The sequence below is a fragment of the Garra rufa genome, chromosome 8, assembly GCF_049309525.1.
Source record: "Garra rufa chromosome 8, GarRuf1.0, whole genome shotgun sequence".
In the NCBI taxonomy this organism is placed as follows: domain Eukaryota; kingdom Metazoa; phylum Chordata; class Actinopteri; order Cypriniformes; family Cyprinidae; genus Garra; species Garra rufa.
Window position 1 is genome coordinate 12,361,760 of NC_133368.1, and position 24,622 is coordinate 12,386,381.

The following is a 24,622-nucleotide window of genomic DNA, read 5'->3' on the forward strand; positions in this document are numbered from 1 at the left end:
AGGCTCCGGTTCAATAACACAAACATCCTCCCTCAGTTATTTGGCCTGCTGCCACCTGCTGGGAAGAGAAGTGACACTTCATCTTAAAGGGACAGTTTATCCAGAAATGACACAGCTGCTGTCCCTTTAATGTGCTGCAGTGACTCTACACTAAATGTAAATTCTTGTCTACAGTTTTGAAACTTCTTTGTTGTTGTTGTGCAGGTGGACGGGCTGAACTCCCTGCACTCTGTGAAGTCCACCCCTAACCGCTTCACCAAGACCAGCCAGGGACGCAGCTGGAACACGGGCAACGGCTCCCCCGATGCCATCTGCTTCACGGTGGACAAGCCAGGGGTGGTGCTGGTGGGTTTCTGTGTGTACGGAGGAGGAGGCATCCACGAGTATGAGCTGGAGGTGCTCGCGGATGATGTGAGTGCTCACCTGATGTCACGTGGAAGCTAGACTTTTAAAGGAATAGTTTGTACAAAACTGAATGTTCTGTCTTTATTTACTCACCCTCATGTCATTCCATACCTATATGCTGTTATTTTCCCATTTTCCACTTTCCAAAAATGTCCTAAAAGGAGGATTTTACTTTACACAGCTGCTTTCTATACAACAACAGTTTGAGACCATGTCTGTCGAGATTCAAATAAGCACCAGAAAAATATCATATGTTTTTCTGGAAAAAAACATGCCATACACCGTGTCAAAATTGCATTGTTGACCAAAAAGAAGAACAGCAAAGTTGTGAATCAGTCGCATTATATTATTACCACATTAAAAGATGTAAAATAGTAGTAAATAAAACATTTACAAAAACTATAAGCATGAATTTAAAGGGATAGTTCATCCAAAAATGAAAATTCTGTCATTAATACTCACCCTCATGTCGTTCCAAACCTGTAAGACCATCATTCATCTTCAGAAGATATTTTTGATGAAATCCGAGAGCTTTCTGACCCTGCATAGACCCTGACAGCAACGCAACAGACACATCCAAGGCCCAGAAATGTAGTAAGCACATTGATAAAATAGTCCATGTGTTATCAGTGGTTCAACCTGATTTTATGAAGCTATGAGAATGCTTTTTGTGCACAAAGAAAACAAAAATAATGACTTTATTCAACAATTTCTTCTCTTCCGTGTCAGTCGACAGCCAATGCAAGGCGGAGAATGACACTGAAGAGAAGAAAGTTTTCTCGTAACTTCATACAAACCACTGATTTTCCATGGACTACTTTAACGAAGACATTACTACCTTTCTGAGCCTTGAATGTGTCAGTTGCGTTGCTGTCTATGCAGGGTTAGAAAGCTCTCAAATTTAATCAAAAATAGCTTCATATATCTTCTGTAGATGAACAAAGATCTTAAAGGTTTGGAACAACATGAGGGTGATTAATGACAGAATCTTTATTTTTTTCACAAAACTATTTATTTTAGAATTTTAGCTACTGCTCTTTTACTCTGCAAAAAGTCCCTCTAATTTAATGGTAATCAAAACAAGAATGAAAAATCTAGTTATAAAATGAATTATAGTGGCTTTTATTATAAGCACCATGCCTAAACAAGCTGAAATAGAAACTGAAATAAGGTGTGTGGGAAAAGTGCTGTACAGAGAGAAATAAAAACTGAAACCAAAAGGACACATAGACCAGTCATTTCTATTTTACCATCAGTTGACTTCTTGCACTGATCAATATGTTCCAACAATTAATGATTTGAGATTTTTTACTTTACCACATTAAAGAATGTAAGTTTAAGGATTAAAAGTGAATGAAAGTAGGAAAATGAACTTTAATAAATGGTTAAATCCCATACAATAATTGGAAATCCCATGCATTAAAGACAGAAGGTGAGAATTTGAGAAGAGAAACAAGATTTCATGTTTAGTCTAGTACAGTAACTCATGGAATATTATTAAAATCGCAGGAAAAAATACAAACATAATGCAAATTTGTGGGCCCATGTGTCTTTGGGTTTGGCATAAATCAACTTTTTTTTTTATTGCTAGACTATCGTTTCTTTGGTAAACATGGATTCTCACTTCTTCTGTCCCAATATCCATTTAAAACGTCAGGCTTCACATAGGCACACATGTGTTTGGTGTACCACTGTGATGGGGCAGCTGTCACACTGACTGGCACAACCCTGCTGTACAACAAATAATAGGGGCTTTCGCACTGGAGGAACCTTTTTATAGATCGTAGAACTATTGGTGGAAGTTTCCGCTTTTTAAAGGGAGCATAGTACACACAGTTTCACCCAATCTCATGATAATCTTGAGTACCTATAGAGTAGTACTGCATCCTTCATATCTCCAAAAAGTCTTTAGTTTTATCATAATTACAAAAGAAAGGTACAGCTTTATGATTCTCTCTAAAAACAGCCGAGCTCCTGGAGGTGTGCAGTGGGCGGAGCTAAAGATTGACGAGCGAGTGCTCGCCGATTGCAAACAAAAAACAGACATTTAATTCTCTTTCACTTACCAGCTGCAGTTCTGAATCATGAACAGGATTTTTTATAGCTGGGACCGCTCCATCTTTCAGTATCAAACGATGTGTCGAACTGGGCCTTGTTTATAAAACGTTCGTCAATAAACACACTTGCAAAACTCTGTTTTTGCCCCGGAAAAACAAACTGCATCTACTGTTCACATAACGCTGGGTTCTTCGGAAAGCTGAGCAAGGTTATTTTTGCCTTACAACCAAAACCACACTTTTTTTAGAGACATTCTTCCCGAGTGAGTCCCTTGCAGCAGTGCAGCTGAATGAAGCACGTTGATGGGCGCGCTCTTGCACTCGCTCTGGTCGATGTGTGCGCGGGCACGCTTTTCCGGGAGAAATGCCCATACAAGGAGTTCACCCTTTTACGATGTCATGAAGAGCCATGATCGAAAAAACTTTCCAAAACTTGTAAGAAACCCTGAAGTGTGTATTTGGCACAGAAATACTCGGTTATACGTCCAAATTGTTTAGCATGAGAATCCAACTTTTTAACAGTGTAAATAACTTAACATGAATGAAACGGCATTGGACCCCCCCTTAAGGAACTAGGAACATATTTAGTTCTAAGAAATGATTGGGGGAACTAAATTACCTCCTTCAAGGTAGGGTCTAAAACAATTCTATAGGAACTATCAATGACGCAAGTGTTTGCTGATTGGCCAAACGCGTACGAAACACCAGCTACCCGGCATTTTTAAAAAGCCATGTACAAATATGTACTCCACAAACATGGAAAACAATGATAACAGCAGTTAGCTACCTGTTGTCTGCACTCTGCAGTGTTATGTACAAATATGCAAGTTGTCATAGGAGACTTTGTAAGATTTTCATGCTCTTTTCATGCTCTTGCAATTGCAATTGCAATATCCGTTATCATGAAACCCACGCCACAACAAAAACGTCTCAGATCACGACGTCCTCTATTCACTGGTTGTTGATGTTTGTAAATGCTGCGAATAAAGACATCGCTGTCGGCCACTTCAGAACCAGGAAAACGGCCTGAGGGGGAAATTGGTTCTCTAGGAACCACCATGCTTTCACAGTGCGAAAGTCCATAATTTCAATTGAATAACTTTGTTTGTTTGACTGCATTTTTGTTTGATGAATAGGTTGCAATGTCAATTGGTGTCTGTGCATGCATACTTGTTCCAGTTGATAAAAAAATGTGGCTTATATCCTAAAAAATGTGGTATTTGGTGCCAAATCTGTTTAAGACAAACTCATTTTTGAGTGAACCGAACGTGTGAATAAGTTGTCCCAATGTCTTACCCTGTTTTTTTTCTCTGTGTTCTTGTTCTGTCCATCTGTCCTGTTTTATCAGGCTCAGACAGAGCACCCTGGAGATTCCGCCCACTCCCACAGATGGACGTCTCTAGAACTGGTCAAAGGCACTTACAGCACTGACGACTCCCCCAGTGACATCGCTGAGATCCGTCTGGACAAAGCTGTTCCTCTGAAGGTGCTGCGAATTTTACACATGAATCATGTGAAGCATAAACTTCACTTCAGCGCAAACTCACTTCCACCCTGTTGCTCTTGCAGGAGAATGTGAAATATGCTGTCCGCCTGCGTAACTACGGCAGCCGCACAGCCAATGGGGATGGAGGCATGACCACCGTACAGTGCTCTGATGGAGTTAGCTTCACCTTTAGCACCTGCAGCCTGAGCAGCAATGGCACCAACCAGACTAGAGGCCAGATTCCTCAGATTCTCTATTACAGGTATATACTTTATTCCTTCCTATCTTATTTATAAAGGATGTGTAACATCTTATTGACACCGATTGCTTGTTACAGGAGTGAATATGATGGTGACCTGCAGTCACAGCTGTTAAGCAAAGCCAATGAAGAAGACAAGAACTGCAGTCGTGCTCTTTCTGTAGTCAGTGTGGTGGTGCGGGCAGCCAAAGACCTCCTCCACAGGGCCTTTGCTGTGGATGGTGAGGATCACGTTTTTAGCCTTCCAAAAACGTCCCCATCTGCTGTTGATTGCAATGAGTCTAATGAGTCATGATTGCAAGAATTGCAAAGAAATTGGGGGAAATATACTTGTTTCATATTCATTGATTGTTACTCATCTCTTTACAGTTGAAGACATTCCAGAGCTGCTGAGTTCCTCCAGTCTCTTCTCAATGCTGCTTCCACTTATTTTGGCATACATTGGTCCTGTGGCTGCCTCTGTCCCTAAGGTAAGGGAGTTTTTCTTTGTGTAATTGGCATCCTTGGCTCTTAATGTGATAATGATCAGTCTCCTTTGCCAAGTCAAGAATGATTAGTTTCCTTTTTCTCACAATGTCTTTCTTGGTGTCTAACTGTTTTCTTTCTTTGTCTTCTATTAGGCTGCAGTGGAGGTGTTTGGTTTGGTGCAGGAACTTCTTCCAGCAGTTTCTGCCCTGAACCAGAAATATGCCCCTCCCGCTTTCAATCCTAACCAGTCCACAGACAGCACCACTGGGAACCAGCCAGAGCAGGGCTTGTCAGCTTGCACCACCTCTAATCATTATGCTGTCATTGAGAGTGATCACCCCTACAAGCAGGCTGCTGTCACCCAGTACAAGGTACATTTGTTCTCATTTCCTAATATTCAACAGGAAAAGGTCAAATCTAGCAAATCAAGCTGTTTATTATCTAGCAACCTGTTTACATTACCCTGCCAACTAAATAGAATAGCAATGCTCTAGCAACCACTCATAACACTTAAGAAACTGCTTACAGGGTTAATGCAGGAAAAGAAAAGATGTTGGTGGCGTGAACTGCTATTTTAATTGTAGGGAACTGCTCAAATACTGATTGGTGTTTTTTTTTTTTTTACACATCTGGCTAATAATTTTAATTGCAATGAATTTAGAATTTGAGAATTTGAATCAACCACACCTAATTAAATTCCCAGCTACACCCTAATCGATCACCAGAACACCCAATCAACTCCTTAGCAAAACCCTAAACAACCACCCAGCAACACCCTAATCCACACCCAAAACAACCAATCAACTTTGCAGCAACACTCTAACAACCACCCAGCGACACCCAATAAAACCCGCAGCAACACTCACTTAAATTCACAGCCACACCCAACTTAACCTCCTAGTACCCAATCAACTCCTCTGCAACACCCTATACAACCACCCAGCAACACCCAATAAAATCCCCCTGTAGCTCCCTAATCCACACCCAAAAACAACCAATCAACCTCGCAGCAACACCCTAACAACCACATAGCGACACCCAATAAAACCCCCAGCAACACTCAATTAAATTCCCAGCCACACCCTACTCAACCTCTTAGTACCCAATCAACCCTTCTGCAACACCCTAAACAACCACCCAGCAACACCCAATAAAACTCCCAGGAACACTCAATTAAATTCCCAACCACACCCTACTTAACCACCCATTACACCCAATCAAATCCTTAGCAACACCCTAATCAACCACCCAGAACAACCAATGAAACACCCTAAACAACCACCCAGAACACCTAATCAATAACTCTGCAACACCCTAATTCACACCTAAAACAAACAATAAACTTCTCAGCAACACCCTAACAACCACTCAGCGACACCTAATAAAACCCCAGCAACACCCAATTAAATTTCAGCCACATCCTACTCAACCCCCCAGTACACCCAATCAAATCCTTAGCAACACCCTAATCAACAACCAGAACACCCTAATCCACTACCTAGAACAACTAATCAACTTCTCAACTGCACCCTAAACGACCACCCAGCAACACCCAATAAAATCCCCCAGCAACACCCTAATCCACACCCAAAACCACCAATCAACTTCTCTGCAACACCCTAACCACCCTAATCCAATTCCTAGAACAACCAATCAACTCCTCAGCTACACCTTAATCAACCACCCAGAACACCCAATCTACCAATCAACTTCTTAGCAATGCTAAGAACCACACGGAAACACCAAATAAAATCCCCAGCAAAGCCCTAATCCACACCTAGAACACCCAATCAGTTCCTCAGCAACATCCTACTCAACCAGCTAGTACACCCAGTCAACTCCTCAGCAACACCCTAATCAACCACCCAGAACAACCAATGAAACAGTCTAAACAACCACCCAGAACACCCTAATCCACTACCTAGAACAACCAATCAACTCCTCAGCAACCCCCAATAGAATTCCCAGCTACACCCTATCAATCACCCAGTACATCCAATCAGCTACACAGCAACGCCCTAATCATACACCAAAACACCCCATCAACTCTTCAGCACCACCCTACACCAGGGGTGCCTAACCCTGTTCCTGGAGATCTACCTACCTGCAGACTTTAGTTCCAGCCCTGCTCCAACACAGCTGTCTGTAATTATCAAGTGCTACCTAAGAGATTAATTAGCTGGCTCAGGTGTGTTTGATCTGGGTTGGAGCTAAACTTTGCAAGATGGTAGGTCTCCAGGAACAGGGTTGGGCACCCCTGCCCTACACAGTCACCTAGAAACACCAATAAAATCCCCAGCAACACCTTGATCTACTACCTTGAACAACCAATCAACGCCTCAGCGACACCCTAGTCAACCACCAGAACACCCAATCAATTTCTCAGCAACACCTAATAAGATCCCCCCGCAACACCCTAATCCACACCCAAAACAGCCAATCAGCTCCTCAGCAATCCAGTCAACTTGTTACAAATTTAGATGCAGTATGACCGGTGTACCTTCAAGAAAGTGGTTTAATCACATTCCCCTGTGCTGGTTTCCAGGTTTCTTTTCCCGACTGCGTTCGCTGGATTACGGTTGAGTTTGATCCTCAGTGTGGCACAGCACAGCCAGAAGATGTCCTCCGTCTCCTGATCCCCAGCCGATCGCTGCACTTCTCTGGGCTCGGCTCCAAAACTCTGGCTCACGAGACCATCAACAGCTGGACCGAGCTCAAGAAGTTCTCTGGCTCCAGTGGCTGGCCCACCGCTGTCTTGGTGCTGCCAGGTAACGGCCGTGTCCCAGACTTTGTAAATGTTTACTTACACTATCATTTTAATGACACTGTTGACGTGTCAGTATTTGTTGATGTCCAGTAATAAAAAAGAAAACATTTCTCATGATGTTTACTTAACACCACTTCCAGGCCCTTGAGCGGGAGTCTCTACCCTGTCAGGAGATAAAGCTTATTTATTTTGTCCTAAAGAGGATTTATAAACACCAGATCCCAATCAGGAAGATTGTGGGATCGTTTACAGAATTGTATCTCTATGGGGACTCTGATTATATGCACAGATGCCACCTTATCAGTGATATTTTAGTATCATTGAGATGCTATTATAGTTTTTAAAAAATCTTTTGAATTAGTTTTGAATGTCTTTGTATTTTCCATCTTCATTTTATTTTAATTTGAAGTTTTAGTAAATATTTTTGACTCCTTTAATTTAGTTAATGTCCATGTTTATCAAAAATGGTTAGATTTTTACTTGTATTAACTTATTATTATTCAAAATTAGTTATGCTACACAGTCTTGCTCATTAACTAATTTACTTTCTCCAATATCAGGTAACGAAGCTCACTTTTCCTTGGAAACTGCATCGGATTATGTGAAAGATGAGAAAGCCTGTTTCTATGGATTCAAATGTGTGGCTGTCGGTTATGAGTTTAACCCTGGGGTTGATGAGGTATGAAATTCAATATGGATGTGTTCTAAACCTGAGCCCAATGCATACAATTAAGTATTAATGTTTGAGGAACCTGTGTAACCCTGCTTTTTACAATATGTGGCCCTACACTGTTAAATCACTTCATTTTCAGGGCAACATTTATAGAAATATGTAGTAAAGTTGTGAAGTATTGAACTGTGAGTGGACAGTGTTTCAGCTTGGACATCCTAAATAAAATTCATTTATATTTGCCACTGCTAGCATCTGAATTATGGATTATTTTTGACTGGAGAAAGGATTAGTGCTCCATGCTGCATATGTATTTGAGACATCTGTCATGCTGTAAGTCTAAGTGTAATGTAAATGTGGCTGTGCTTTCAGGGAATTATTCAGCTGGAGAAGGAATTAGCCTATTTGGGAAGCGTGTGTGCAGCTGCACTCATGAAAAAGGATCTTGCCCTACCCATAGGTAAAGAATGACTGTTGCTTTCCAGTGCTCTAGAAGATACATACCAACTGAAATGTGGCATTATACAAGCTACTCAAAATGTTTTATAGTTATAGCAAACTAACATCAAGTAGCTGACTGCAGTAGGTGATACTTAAGGGGCAATGTCTTTTTAGATGATTTTTAAAACACATACTACCATTAGGTTTAGTAAGATTTTGTTTTTGTTTTCTGAAAGGAAGTAATACTTTTTTCCAGCAAAGACACATAATATTTATAATTTTTAACATTGCTAAAGATTTCTGTTTCAAATAAATGCTGTTCTTTTGAACTTTCTATTCATCAAACAATCCTGGAAAAATGTGTCACGGTTTTCACAGAACTGTTTTTAACCTTGATTTAAAAGAAGAAATGTTTTTTGAGCAGCAAGTCAACATATTAGAAGCTTTTTTTACTTGTATTTATTTATTTATTTATTTATTTACCAATCATGTGACACTGAGGACTGGAGTAATGGTGCTGAAAATTCAGCTTTGCATCACAGGAATAAATTACATTTTAAAATATACACTATCAGTCAAAAGTTTTTGAACAGTAAGTTTTTTTTTAAGACGTCTCTTCTGCTTACCAAGCCTGCATTTATTTGACCCAAAGTACAGCAAAAGCAGTAATATTATAAAATATTTGTAATATATTTTAAAACATAATTTATCTCTGTGATTTCAAAGCTGAATTTTCAGCATGATAGAATGATAGAAATGAATACTTTAATTTAGCAAAGATGCTTTAAATTGATCAAAAGTTATAGAAATATTCATAATGTTACAAAAGATTTCTATTTTAGAGAAATGCTTCTCTTCTGAACATTCTATTCATCAAAGAAACCTGAAAAAATCTGCTCGGCTGTTTTTAACATAATAATAATAATTGTTTTTTTGAGTAGCAAATCAGAATATTTTTTAATTATGCTGAGTAATTATGCTAAAATTCAGCTTTGAAATCACAGGAATAAATTACAGATTAAAATCTATTCCAGTAGAAAACAATTATTTTAAATAGTACAAATATTTCACAGTTTTACTGTTTTTGCTGTACTTTAAATCAAATAAATACAGGCTTGGTGAGCAGAAGAGACTTCTTTAACAAACATTTAAAAAAAACTGGTAACACTTTACAATAAGGTTTATTAGTTAAACATTAGTTAATGTATTAACTAACATGAACTAACCATGAGCAATACATTTGTTGCTGCATTTACTAATCTTTATTAACATTAGTTAACGGAAATACAGTTGTTCATTGTTTGTTCATGTTAGTTCACACTGCATTAACTAATGTTAGCACAATTTTAATAATGTATTAGTAAATGTTGAAATTAACATTAACAAAGATTAATGAATGCTGTATAAGTGCAGTTCATTATTAGTTCATGTTAACTAATGTGGTTAACTAATGAACCTTATTGTAAAGTGTTACCAAAAAACTTTTGACTTGTAGTGTTGTCAAATAGAACTTTTGATCAAATAAATGCAAACACTTCTTTTGAAAACTTTAGAATTCATAATGAAACTTTTAAAAAAAAGTTAGTGTATTTAGTTGCATAGTTTTTTTTATTTATTTAGAACTACTTTTTTTCTTGTTCAAAACACTGACAGTTTCGAATAAATCTCAGATAGAGTAACACACTTTTAACAGATACAATAAAATTAAATGCGACTAAAGTAGGGTTGATTTATAAGACTGACCCAGTTGTTATTTTTCAGTGTTCTAAATTTATTTACCTTGTCCAAATAAATCGAATATATGTGAACCTTCAGAATGAACCGATACACTAGAATGAAACAGACTTGTTAAAGCTGAGAACTTGTTTGAACATTGCCACAGCTTACTGTAAATCATAACATAACTTGACATTTAAACAATTTTGTCATGGTACACTGCCACTACTTGTTACTGGAAAAGCTACAATGTTTGAAACATCTGAGCTACTGTCACACTATTAAAAAACGTAGTTAATATTTCCTTCATTGGTGCCACTAATAAAAGCATAAGCTTAAGTGTCTTTTTCATCTAATTATATGACTTATATAATGTCTTACAGGAAATGAATTGGAGGAGGATTTGGAGATTTTAGAAGAGGCCTCACTCCAGGTACTGAATATCAAAATGCCTTTTGTGTTTGAGCACAGTACCTTCATCTTCAGCTCTAATGGTGTGTTTGTGTCGAGCAGGTGTGTAAATCTCACTCAGGGCTCCTGGGGAAGGGACTGGCGCTCTCTCACTCTCCCACAATCCTAGAGGCACTGGAAGGCAACCTGCCACTGCACCTGCAAACTAACGAACACTCCTTCCTAGAGGACTTCATCACCTGTGTACAAAACTCCAGCGGTGGGCGGCTCGCCAGGTCTGTCCCAAACATCTCCTTTTATTCATAAATAATCTAATCAGTACTGTGTTTATGGTCTTTTGATAGCTTAAAGCCCTCATCCTAGCATCTGTACCATTCTGCTCTCCCAGGTGGCTTCAGCCAGACTCCTACGCAGACCCTCAGAAGACCTCTCTCATCCTGAACAAAGACGACATCCGCTGTGGCTGGCCCACTACTGTTGTGGTGCAGACCAAAGACCAATATGGAGATGTCGTGCATGTGCCAAACATGAAGGTTAGCATCTTTTTCAAATTAAAAAGTGTGTTATGAAACAAGCATGAATCTAAGTGTCTCTGCTCTGTGTTGTAGGTTGAGGTCAAGGCGGTTCCTGTCTCTCAGAAGAAGTCCATCCAGCAGGAAAACATGAAAAAGCTGCAGCGTTTGCCTGGCAGCTCCTCTAATTCCACATCAGGCACTGATCTCACCTACGGTGGCCACCCAGCGCCCAAACTGGAGGCGACGTATGAGCCCATGATCATCAAAGAGGCCCGTTATATCGCCATCACCATGATGAAGGTTCCTCTCATCTCTTGACTTGATAAATACAGTAGCTACAAAAATTATTTGGATTATTACCCTAGTGTTTCTCATTTTTAACCATCTTCCCAAACTTTCTTCCTAAAGTTGTCACTTGCTTTTTTTTTTTTATCCAGGCGTATGAAAATTACTCCTTTGAAGAGCTTCGCTTCGCCTCACCGACACCAAAGAGGTTCAAAGACTGCTTTCCTACCTGTCACATATAAATGACAAACAAATTCAAATGCGAACACAGGTTTCACGCTGAGTTTATTTGCTTTTTACTCAGACCCAGTGAGAACATGCTTATCCGGGCAAACACAGATGGCACCTACAGCGCTAACTGGACCCCTGGTGCTGTTGGGCTTTACACCATTCATGTGACCATCGATGGCATTGAGATTGGTAACTGCTTTTCAGATTAGAGCTCTGTGTTTGGAGGGTGTCCAAAGTGGATCGTGTATATTTCTAGTGCTCAAATAGGTTTTCGAAATCAGTTTCTTCAGGAAAAAAAGGATAAAATATGATTTATAGTTGTTGTGCATGAAGTCTTTAGTAACTCTTGATATTATGAAGCTATGAAATTGGTTTGCTGACAAAAATAATGTTTGTTCAGATGCTGGTCTGGAGGTGGAGGTCAAAGACCCACCCAAAGGAATGATCCCTCCTGGCACACAGATGGTCAAACCTAAAGCTGAACCTCAGCCTAGTAAGGTGAGTTTCCAAATTCCCAAGCAGCAGCTCAATCTGATGTGTCAGGTCTGACTACTTTACTGTTCAAATGTTTGAGATTGGTAAGATTTAAAAAAAAAAATGTTTTAATAGTCTTTCTGCTCCTTAAGCCTGCATTTATTTGAGATATTTAAAAGAACTGTTTTCTATTTGAATATATTTAAAAATGTGATTTACTCCTGTTTTTTTAAAGCTGAATCTTTAGTTTAGCATCATTACCCCAGTCACATGATCCTTCAGAAATCTTTTTTATACTCTGTTTTGCTGCTCAAAAAACATGTATTATTATGTTGAAAACAGCCGAGTAGATTTTTTTTCAGGTTTATTTGATGAATAGAAAGTTCAGAAGAACAGCATTTATCTGAAAAATAATTTTTTTGTAACATTTATAAATGTCTTTCACTTTAGATAAATTTAAAGTGTCCTTGCTAAATAGAAGTATTTATTTCTATCATTTCTTTTTCAAAAAAAAAATACTGACTCCAAGTTTTTTAATGGTATAGTGTGTTACAAAAGGTTTTTATTTCAGATAAATGCTGATCGTTGGATCTTTCTATTCATCAAAGAATCCTAAAAAAAATTAATGTACTCAACTGTTTTAAATATTGATAAAAAAAAAATGTTTCTTGCAAATCAAATTAGCACTTATAATTAAAAAAGGATCATGTGACACTGAAGACTGAAGTAATGATGCTAAAAAATGTAGCTTTGATCACCGGAATAAATTACATTTGAAAATATATTCAAATAGAAAGCAGTTATTTTAAATAGTATAATTATTTCACAATATTACTGCTTTTGCTGTATTTTGGCTTGAATAAATACAGGCTTGGTAAGCAGAAGATACTTAAAAAAAAAAAATCTGTCCAAAAACTTTTGACTATGTCTGGTGTAAAAGAAAATTGTCAAAATTAAGAATAACCAGGGCTCTGACAAAAGCTTTCTTTAAATGCTTTTAAATTATTTTATCAGAAACTCGGTTTTGAAAATGACTGATACTGCTAACCATGAAAATGCTTAATGTCTGTGCCAATAATTGGCCAGGCCAAGAATCAGTTGATGCATATTTTTGAAAGAAACCTCTTATGCTCAGCAAGTCTGCATTTATTTTAAACAGTAATATTGTGAAATATTATTACAATTTAAATGTAATGAATTCTTTTGATGCAAATCTGAATTTTCAGCATCATTACTCCAGTCTTCAGTGTCACATCATCCTTCAGAAATCATTCTAATATTCTGGTTATCAATGTTGAAAGCAGTTGTGATGCTTAATATTTCGAAGGAAATCGTGACACTTTTTTTGGGGGATTCTTTGATTAATAGAAAGTTTAACAGAGCGGCGTTTATTTAAATGATAAATCTTTTGTAATTCTATGCATTTTTACTGACTCTTTTGAAGGGTCTTTGCTGTATAAAATTAAGTTCTTAAAAAAAAATCATATAGACCACTACCTTTTCAATGATAGTGTAAATGGTCACAACTGGACTGTCATTCTTTGGAAAATTTGATTAAAAATGTTTTGCACTGAAGCAGATAGTATACAATTACAGCATTTATTTTTATAAATATGATTTGTGATCCTGGACCAGAAAGCCAGTCATAAGAGTATTTTTTTTTTTTTTAAATTGAGATTTATACAAGCTGAATAAATAAGCTTTCCATTGATTTAGGTTTGTTAGGATAAGACTATATTTGGCCGAGATACAACTATTTGAAAATCTGGAATCTGAGGGTGCAAAGAAAATCAAAATATTGAGAAAATCGCCTTTAAAGTTGTCCAAATGAAGTTATAAGCAATGCATATTACGTTTTGATATATTTACAATAATTTACAGCAAATTTACAAAATATTTTCATGGAACATGATCTTGACTTAATATCCTAATGATTTTTGGCATGCAAGTAAAATCGATCATTTTGACCCATACAATGTATTTTTGGCTATTGCTACAAATATAACTTACTACTTAAGACTGGTTTTGTGGTCCAGGGTCACATTTTATGTCATTATAAATACTTTCTGGAAGTTGATGTCCCACACCTTGACGTGCAAACATCCATCTATAACTATTTTTAAACAGAATTTAAGTAATTTACTTTAGAATTAGTTCATGATTATACAAATTTTACTAATTAATTTACACTCTTGAGGGACTACATGATAGGTAGATGGGTAGTTTGTTTTTGTTTATAAAGAGTGGAGGCTAGAGACTATTGGTGTGCAAGTAGCTGTTTGTACACCATGAATTTCTTTACTGTGTATTGGGAAACAAGCAACACATCTGCGCAAAATCAAATGTCTTTCCTACTCTTTGCTGCTGAATGTCTGGACTGACGTTTCTCTCATCTGACAGGATGTGTGGGTTCTGTTCTTCTTTCTGCTCTCTGTAGCATCCTGCCGTCTTCTCATCTGTCTCACTGTCTCTCTGTCTCTCCCCCTCTGCTTCTCTCAGGTGCGCAAATTTGTGGCCAAGGACAGCGCAGGGCTGCGCGTGCGTAGTCACCCCTCTCTGCAGAGCGAACAGATAGGCATAGTCCAAGTCAATGGCACCATCACATTCATTGACGAGGTAACCCGCTCTAGAATAGGGTCAAACTCTTCTGAATTAAAGTCCCTTTTTCTCTTTCTTGAATCTGTGAACGTAATTATGAATGGTTAATTAATGCTCTGTTTTAAAACGAAAGGCTTTTAAAACAATTTCCGCATTTCTCTAAGCTTTTAAATTGACTTTTGATTTGGTCAGAAGCATTTATTTGCCTATCCTTTGCTTCATTCACATGCAGGAGACTTTGAGGCTGTAGTTCAATCTCAAATAGGAAAACTAAAAGAAGAAAACCCATTGCTGCATGTCAATCACTCATAGCTCCTATTAGACCCAGTTTCACATTCGCAGTGCTGTCGGTTGCTCTGAAGGCCCTTTCACATGACTGGCAGATGCATTGAACTTTATGGAGCGAAGCGTCAGCTACAGCCTTTCCCTGGAAACTTGTAATGTTTGGCTCAACCATTCGCTGTTGACCTTTCAAAGCACACCTAATTGGAAAAACTGCATGACGTTTGCATGACAGGCCAAACTATATATAATAACACCTAGCAGTCAAAATTTTGGACACACTTGACTAAACTTTTCACTTTTTATATATATACTTTGTGTATGTGTGTGTGTATGTGTATATATAATATATAATTAATTACTAACTATTAATATCTGTTACCTTTTGTTTATATAATACACTATTGTTCAAAAGTTTGGTCAGTAAGATATTTTTATATTTATAGAAGTCACTTGTGCTGCAATCATTTGATTAAAATACAGTAAAAATAGTAATATTGTAAAAAAAAATTTGAATTTACAATAACTGGTTCTTATATATTTATAACTTATATAAGTTATAAAATAATACACATTTTAATATATTTTAATTGAAGTTTATTCTTGTGATGCAAAACTGAATTTTCAGCATCATCTTGTGGCTTGACAGAGAATTTTAAAACAGAATTTTAGTAATCATTTACTAATTATTATAAATGTTTTATACTCCAGTCTTCAGTGTCACATGATCCTTCAGAAATCATTATGTTATGGTATTTTGCTGCTCAAGAAAAATGTATTATTATTATCAATGTTTAGATGCTGCTTAATATTTTTCATTCATTTGAAATAGAAATCTTTGTAACATTTATGTTTTTGATCAATTTTAATCAATTTAATATATTCTTGCTAAATAAAAGTATTATTTTTTTTACTGTAATTTCTTAAGGATTACAGGAGAACATTTACAGAAAATGTACCCCCCGCACCCCTTGTCATCCAAGATGTTTATGTCTTTTTTTCTTTCTTAAGTTGTAAAGGAGGAAAACGTTTCAGGATTTTTCTCCATATAGTGCACTTCTATGAAGTTTGAATTTCCAAAATGCTGTTTAAATGCAGCTTCAAACGATCCCAGATGCGGCTGTAAATGATCCCAGCCGAGAAAAAAGGGTCTTATCTGGCGAAAATATGGATTTTTTTTTTTTTTTTTTTACAATTTCAAATCCAGTGTTTGAGGTTAAAAAGTATATAAATTGTAATTCTTAAAAAAAAAAAAAAACGATCATTTAGCTAGATATGACCCTTTTTCCTCGGCTAGGATCGTTTACAGCCGCATTTGGGATATTTTGAAGCCACATTTAATCTGCATTTTGGAATTTCAACCTCAGGGCACCATAGATGTCCTCTATATGGAGAAAAATCCTGAAATGTTCTCCTCAAAAAACATAATTTCCTTACGACTGAAGAAAGAAAGTCATGAACATCTTGGATCTCAAAGGGGTGAGTACATTATCTGTAAATTTTTGTTTTTGAAGTGAACTGACCTCAGACTTTTGAATAGTGTGGCATTATCTAATAATCATTTATGTATTATATTAGCACATATAGATCTGTTTAATGCTTTTTAATGCAAATTAATTGCTTTGCAAAACTAAAAATGCTTTTTGGAAAAGTATAGTAAGGAAAAGGCAGTTTAATTTAAATAGTATATATATTTTTTTTTTTTCTATTCATGTCCAAACTTTTGAGTGGTAGTGTAAGCTTGCTGCTGACTTGTAAACTAGCAAACTTGTAGAAATTGCCCTTAGATGCTGATGCAGTGCTTTTCACATGCTCAAAGTGGCGCAGGACCTTAACATGAGTCACGTGAAAGGGCCTGTTGTTCCCTGCTGGCAACCACCAATAGCATTTACAGTACATGCATACACAAAGTTTGTAGATGATGCATCTCAATGTCCCTCATTATAAATCCAATTGGTTGGCGCTGTGCATTAACGCGATTGGCTCTGCAGCCTCAGAGGCTCGTGCGAGGGGCGTGTTAGCAGTTACAGGAGGGCATGGCTCCGCTCTGTTGCTTGTTTCCCATAGATCCACAATGATGATGGTGTCTGGCTCAGACTGAATGATGAGACAGTAAAGAAGTATGTTCCCAACATGAATGGGTACACTGAAGCCTGGTGCCTCTCTTTTAACCAGCATCTGGGCAGAAGCCTCCTGGTCCCTGTCGACGTAAGTAAAAGGCCTCCCCCTTTGTAGATTAGCCGGAGCCCCTACTCTCCTCATTTGGGAACGGGATTTCTAACTGCCAGCTTAACTTCAATCATGTTTAGGGTTGATCATTCGATGTACTTCAGTTTGGCTCTTTTTTACAGTGAATCATGGGCATCTAATGACCCACTCCCAAATGTCTACAAGCATGCTTTGTCGAGTACTTACAAAGACCAACAAAATGTGTCTTTGCATGTGTTAGTGCTGCTGTGTAGTTTAGATTGGGCACGATCACTCGGAGGCCAGGATGGAAAGTGTTAAGGGTGGGTGCATGTTGCTAGTTCCTTGTCTTATTAACTCCTGATTGAAAGACACTAACTCATGCACACTGTTTTGTAGGGCTGCACGATTATGACAAAGTTCGTATTTCGTCGATTTGATTTTTAGTCGCTTTTATTTATTACAGTGATTAGTTCCAGTTTACACCACATCTACATCTTGTTTGTAAAACCTGGGATACACTAATGCATTGTTACTTTTGCGTTTGCGTTACTATGTTACTTTTGCGTTACAACTGTTCGTCACACAAAAAGTGAAATTAATAAGCCTCGGTCTGAAGGAAATTTCTTTGCACGTCACTTCTAGTTTCTCTCAACACAAGGATGGGAGAGATGTCAGTCAGTAAATGGGAAAACAAACCGTTACTTATTTAAAAAAGTAACTCTGCTTGTAATGTGTTAACCCCAACACTGTTCCAGAGGTAGTTGAAAACTCATTAGACCGTATTGTAATGTAGACGTATTGTAATGTCTCTGCCTACTGAACTAATTCTTAAACATTAGAACCTCCCTTTATAGAAATCAGGAAAATGGTTGAAAGTGGATAGAAGAAAGATTAAGGGTGTGTTCACACTTGTAGTTTGCTTGGTTCATTTGGACCAAAATGGTAAATGATACATTTGGTCTTGTTCTGCATAGTGTTCACACTGGCATTTTTGACAGCGAACCTAGAGATACAGAATCTAAATGTTTAGTGCTCATCGTACACTCCAAACAAAATGAAAAGATGCGTTCAACTTAAAGTGGCGCTGCACAGACCAATCGTTTTGTGACATCAAAGTTCCCGTTCACAGATTGATCTGCTCAGCACTGCTTTAAGTCGAATACACCTAATGTCATCAACTGGACTAAGCGTGCTCGTTGTTGTATGTGCATACGATTTTATTTTCACCACATGCAAATTCTCAAAGCTCATAAACCACCAGAGTTCATTTGGATGTGGACCAAGACCCATCTTTTTAGCGGCCTTGGTCTGCTTGTTTGGTGCGAACCAGGGTTCAGATGGCAGCGTTCACACTTACTCAAACGCACCGCGCTAACAGAGCAATCACATCAGAGTTCATTTTAATCAAACCAAACATGACAAGTGTGAACACACCCTTAGATCGAGAGATCAGCAAAGGACCATTCATACACCTGACCATACACTCTTCCTTTAAATCAAATTGAAAGTGAACAAAAGATACAGATTAAAAAAACGGGTGTAAACAGGACCAGAGTCTGAAGATAGAAAAATCTGTCTGTGCTCATCGTATACTACAAAATTTTCTGCGAAATCGGCTAATTATAGCATTCTGAAATTGGCACACTGAGTCCTAAATTTTCGCAATATCATGTGTTCCTTGTTACCACATTGGGGCGGCGGGATTTTTAGCGGCGATCCAGTTGCGCTTCACTTTGTTTTATTTTTTATTATCCAGACTATTTTCTCCCTCACAATATGTTATTGTCGTAAAATAAATTCCCCTATTGAATCGAGCTGTTTGTGTTGACCCTCATTTATGTTATAGCTGTCACTGTAACATAATTGGGGGCTCGTCCGGGATGTTAAAGTGAGAATCATACCTCTAGACTTGTAACACTATTTCTGACTTTCTCCAACTGGTCTTAACTCTGGTTAACCTTCCAGACTATTTTCTCCCCCACATGTTATGTTATTGTCGTGGAATAATTTCCCCTATTGAACCAAGTCTTTTGTGTTGACCCTCTTTTATGTTATAATTGTCACTGTAACATAATTGGGGGCTCGTCCGATGTGTTATTGTGAGAATCATACCTCTAGATTGTAACACTATCTCTGACTTTCTCCAACCGGTGTTAACTCCGGTTGAGTTTGGAGACTATTTTCTCCCCCACAATATGTTGTGTTATTGTCGTGAAATAAATTCCCCTATTGAACCGAGCCTTTTGTGTTAACCCTCATTTATGTTATAGCTGTCACTGTAACATAATTGGGGGCTCGTCCGGGATGTTAAGGCGAGAATCATACCTCTAGACCATAAGAGTGCATTCACAGCGGACACGACTTGCGCTAATAAATCGCGCGTAGTTGGACGCTTGAACATTTTAGTTTACTCGCTTCATTCGCGCGTTTAATTTACTTCACAACAGACGCGAATTCGCGTCATGGGAGGGGCATCTGCCACTCGTCAGCGGGAAAGTAGTTGTAAAATAGGTGAATGAGCTCAATTTGCCAGCTTTAGCTTGCCGTAGTCTATGTAGGATATTTGCGTCTTTGCATTGACTTAACATGTAAATCACTCGCACTTGCCGCTTCATTCGTGTCCGGTGTGAGCGCACCATAATACTATCTCTGACTTTCTCCAACCGGTCTTAACTCCGGTTGACTTTCCAGACTATTTTCTCCCCCACAATTTATGATGTTATTGTCGTGAAATAATTTCCCCTATTGAACCAAGCCGACCCTCATTTATGTTATAGCTGTCACTGTAACTTAATTGGGGGCTTGTCCGGGATGTTAAAGCGAGAATCATACCTCTTGACCTTAACACTATCGCTGACTTTCTCCAACCGGTCTTAACTCCGGTTGAGTTTCCAGACTATTTTCTCCCCCACAAAATTTTATTTCTCTGTCGTGAAATAAATTCCCCTATTGAACCGAACCTTTGGTCTTAACCCTCATTTATGTTATAGCTGTCACTGTAACATAATTGGGGGCTTGTCCGGGATGTTAAAGCGAGAATCATACTTCTAGACCGTAACACTGTCTCTGACTTTCTTCAACCGATCTTAACTCTGGTTAACTTTCCAGACTATTTTCTCCCCCACAATTTATGTTATTGTCATGAAATAATTTCCCCTATTGAACCAAGCCTTTTGTGTTAACCCTCATTTATGTTACAGCTGTCACCGTAACATAATTGGGGGCTCGTCCGGGATGTTAAAGCGTGAATCATACCTCTAGACCGTAATACTATCTCTGACTTTCTCCAACCGGTGTTAACTCTTCCAGAATGCAAATCAAGGGCAAAAACCTGTGCTGAAGTTGTGTAGTGTATTCCAGTGTTTGTTAGGTTTTACACCATCTACATTGTAAGTGAGTGGGGCAACATGTCATGATTCTTTTCTGTTTGCTTCCACAGTTTTTTTTTTTTTAAGTGTCAGGTCATGTTTCTTCAACAATAAAAAACAGAACGGAGTCTATAGGCTCTCTAACGTGCAAATAAGGTGACAGCTTAAGGAAAATCTTTAATCGAGGCTTTATGATTAATTTATTGCGGCAGCTGTTCAATTGTGCAGCCCTACTGTGTTGTTACTCATCATATGTGGTGTGAAAAATAGCTCTTGTATTGCTAACAAATATCTGTGTACAAAGCTTTGCTGTTTCCTGGTCATGACAGTATAGACGTATGAGCTGCATCAGTGCGGTTCACTGAAAACTTTAATCTCTTCACATAACCAATTTGAAATTATAAACATTAATAAACAGACGAAGATTCATTTGGTTAAAAATGATCATAATTAAACCTTTTCAACAATTGGTTTAAAAGGGGTTGATTTGTTTAAATTAGCTGTCGGGGTCCCGCAACTTTTAATGAGGTTCTGCCATGAAACAAGCTGTTGTCCTAACCCAAGGCCTGAAAGTGGGCTGTGATTTTGAGAGCATAATTACCTCTGGATGTGAAAATGTCATCAAGGCTCCCAGTATGAACAGCATGACACACCACCAATCTTTTTTGGAAGATTATGAGTCTTCATATTTATGTGATTTATTTTTCATTTGCCCTGTTTTGTGATTTTAAATTGTTGCAATTGGAGCATTTGCACTCACAATCTTGAGCAGAACTTAAGTTTTAGGATTTTGTTTGCTAGACCTTCTCAGGCTTTAAATTCTTCTCTTACTGTCTCACGGAGAAAATTCGAAAAAAGTCAAATAGACTGTCACTATAACATCCATCTCTTCCAAAAAAAGACAAACCATACCATCTGCGTTTCTAATTGAAGGTAATTCCCGAGCGTGTTTTGACTTGCTTATAATCTGTTGCTCAGAATATCTTTAGCGCTAGCCAAGGAGTCAGGGATATCGACTTTTTGTCTTGGACGACCTTATCTTGTTTTCCTCAGGTGAGTTGTGAGATGAGGTGTGTGTAGCTTGGCTGCTGCTTTGCTTTTCACCAGTGTTTCTCATGATTTTGAGACGTTTCCGGTTGTGATTTTTGGAGAGTCATCAGAGTTGCATGCTTAATTGTGTAAACTGTGTGAGTGAAAATATATTTTATCATCTTTTACTTGTATGCACAAAGGTTCCAGTACCACGTTTTGATTGTGTTGTAAGAACCTAATGATCATTACATTACATTTATGTTAACCTTGGGTAAAGCTTTTTGCGTTTTCATGTCTTAGTTCACACTTAAAACAATTGAAAGTCAGTTGCATGAGGATTTGAAGGAATAGTTCACCCACAAAATAAACAATTTGTCATTACTTACTTACCTTTATCTTGTTCCAAATTTATATGCTGTTTTCTTCTATGAAACACAAAAGGTGAATTCATTTTTGAGGAGTTTTACACACTTTTATGGCACATCTCTTAATAATGTATGCAAATGAGTAAATGTCTTTTTGTGTTCCATGATAAAAAATAACAATGCATAATAATAATGACAGACTTTTTAATTTTGAGTGAACTATTTCTTTAACAAAAAGCGGAATATGTGAATGCATGTTATTGTTTTCCCTCACACAAAGGCAAAATGATTTTTGTCAGTTTATGAACGGCATGTCTATATAGTATTAGTTAGCAGAACTTCGTCAAAACACAGTGGTATGTTTGTTATAATGATTTTCATCCCACAATTTACAATTAGATGATATCTTTAAAGAATATTTGTTTGTATTTAGAAGCACAATTGGAAAGTCTATGTATATAGAAATTATTCAGACACCAAATAAATAAATATATATATATATATATTTAAAGTTATATTTTTGGGGCTTTTTATGCCTTTAATGGACAGGACAGTAGAGAGATGACAGGAAATCAATGAGCAGAGAGAGGGGAGCAGGATTGGCAAAGAACCTCGAGGCGGGAATCGAACTTGGGTCGCTGTGAGCACAGTTGCGCTATATGTCGGCGCACTAACCACTAAGGCTATCGGTGCCGACGCCAAATATAATTTTTGATATTTTTTTACTAGTGGGTGCAGGACACTATAGTTCATTTATGTAAGTGAGGATAGCAAAATAAAGTAAACTGTGACATATTATACCCAAATATTCTTCATACACCAGTAAAATTGATAAAAATGTGGCACACTTTGACCTAACAGTGTTTTATTACATACCTTTCTATCAAAGTTATCTGACATTATCAGTAGGAATTGCTCTGACACAATTTAACTCTTAAGTTCTTGTCATATTTGATTACCATTTTCTAAACTATACAAATAAACTGTGGTAATGTAAAAAAGGTTGAAGGTGTCTGAATAAATTGTACATTAAAACTGCTTCTATAAAATTTCTTTAAAGTCTTTGAATTAAAATTCATTTTTATATTTTTAGAGGACAAAAAAAGTCAAGGTTGTGCAACTGTCCCACAATCATAATGAGACTCTCTTTGTTAAACTAGATTTTTCTAATTGAACTCTTATTGTCTTTTGATCTAAAAATATACGATTTGCTTTCAAATATAAATTAACGATTGTCCTTTGGTTTTGCAGGAGGGCAGGTCAGATTTGGATGATTATGGAAAGGAGAGCAGTGGCCGCCCTTCCCATGACGCCAATGTACGTGACCTGGGCGCAGGCCAGGGTGGCGGACCGGGTCTTTATAAGGTAGTGAAGACCGGACCTTCGGGTCACAACATCAGAAGCTGCCCAAACCTTAGAGGTATCCCCATTGGAATGTTAGTTCTGGGGAACAAAGTCAAGGCGGTAGGCGAGGTATGGACTCCCAACTGTGTTACTGTGGCTGCCAATAAATGACTAATTAGCCAGATTTCTTGCTAGTTCTGCAGTTTCTGTAACACAAATTCTTCATTCTTTAGATGATTAGAGAACCCTTTGTGTAACGTCTTTTGATTGAGGCCATACGTGCTATGGCTCTGGCGTGGGTCTTGTGTCGTTCTGTACACATTATTAAAGCCCCTCTTAAGAACCACCAAGCATGGCTTCAGCTTTTGCACAGTAACCGTACAGTATAATCTGGCATGCTCTGTATGAAAATCTGTGTGATGCAACAATTAATAAATGATCCTAATTACCTATTAACAATAATGACAGATGAAGCTTGTGAATTAAGAAAAACTGAAGTCATTCATAATTTCCACTCTGTAAACACCTGGGTTGAGCAAAATTCAGAATTACAAATCCCTTTCAATTTGTAAATGTGAATTTGAATTGAATTCGTTCTGACCCATAGGATGTGGAACTGGAATTTGATGTAATGATAGGAAGAGGAACTTGTGGTTCTAGGATATTTATTTACTATACGTTTTTGGTGTGAAAACACAAATAAATTATTACAAATTATGTCAATTTATTATATTATATTATTATCTATCATGGTATTTTATACTATATTAGGACTTTTATAGATACCTTGAGGTATTGTATTGTATTATATTATATGTCATGTTATTTTAAACTATTTTATAACTTCTATAGATACCCTGAGAAATTATATATTATATTATATTATATTATATTATATTTATTTTAAACTATAATATGACTTCTATAGTTACCCTGAGGTGTTATATGATATTGTGTTATATTATATTATACTATGTCATGTTATTTTAAACTATGTTATAACTTCTATAGATACCCTTAGGTATTATATTATATTATGTTATAATATATTATATTATATATCATGTTATATTATGTTATGTCACGCTATTTTAAACTATAACATGACTTATGTAGATACCTTGAGGTATTATATTATATTAAATTATATTATATTATGTTATATTATATTGTATTATGTTATTTTAAACTGACTTCTGTAGGTACCTTGAGGTATTATATTTTATTAATATTATATTATATTGTTATTTTAAACTGT

At 37.3% G+C, this 24,622-nt stretch overlaps 1 protein-coding gene across 1 annotated transcript in view; it reads left to right on the plus strand.

Moving 5' to 3' along the window:
- The window catches only part of mycbp2 (MYC binding protein 2), a 136,329-nt gene that overhangs the window by 75,418 nt on the left and 36,289 nt on the right, over positions 1-24,622 (plus strand). The window contains 19 exon segments of the mRNA XM_073845931.1: positions 205-411; positions 3,811-3,948; positions 4,032-4,210; positions 4,286-4,428; positions 4,577-4,677; positions 4,828-5,046; positions 7,221-7,443; positions 8,003-8,121; positions 8,485-8,572; positions 10,653-10,702; positions 10,783-10,955; positions 11,069-11,213; positions 11,289-11,495; positions 11,633-11,688; positions 11,785-11,900; positions 12,112-12,209; positions 14,685-14,801; positions 17,133-17,273; positions 23,272-23,493. Of these exon segments, the coding sequence (XP_073702032.1) occupies positions 205-411; positions 3,811-3,948; positions 4,032-4,210; positions 4,286-4,428; positions 4,577-4,677; positions 4,828-5,046; positions 7,221-7,443; positions 8,003-8,121; positions 8,485-8,572; positions 10,653-10,702; positions 10,783-10,955; positions 11,069-11,213; positions 11,289-11,495; positions 11,633-11,688; positions 11,785-11,900; positions 12,112-12,209; positions 14,685-14,801; positions 17,133-17,273; positions 23,272-23,493 (2,742 nt within the window).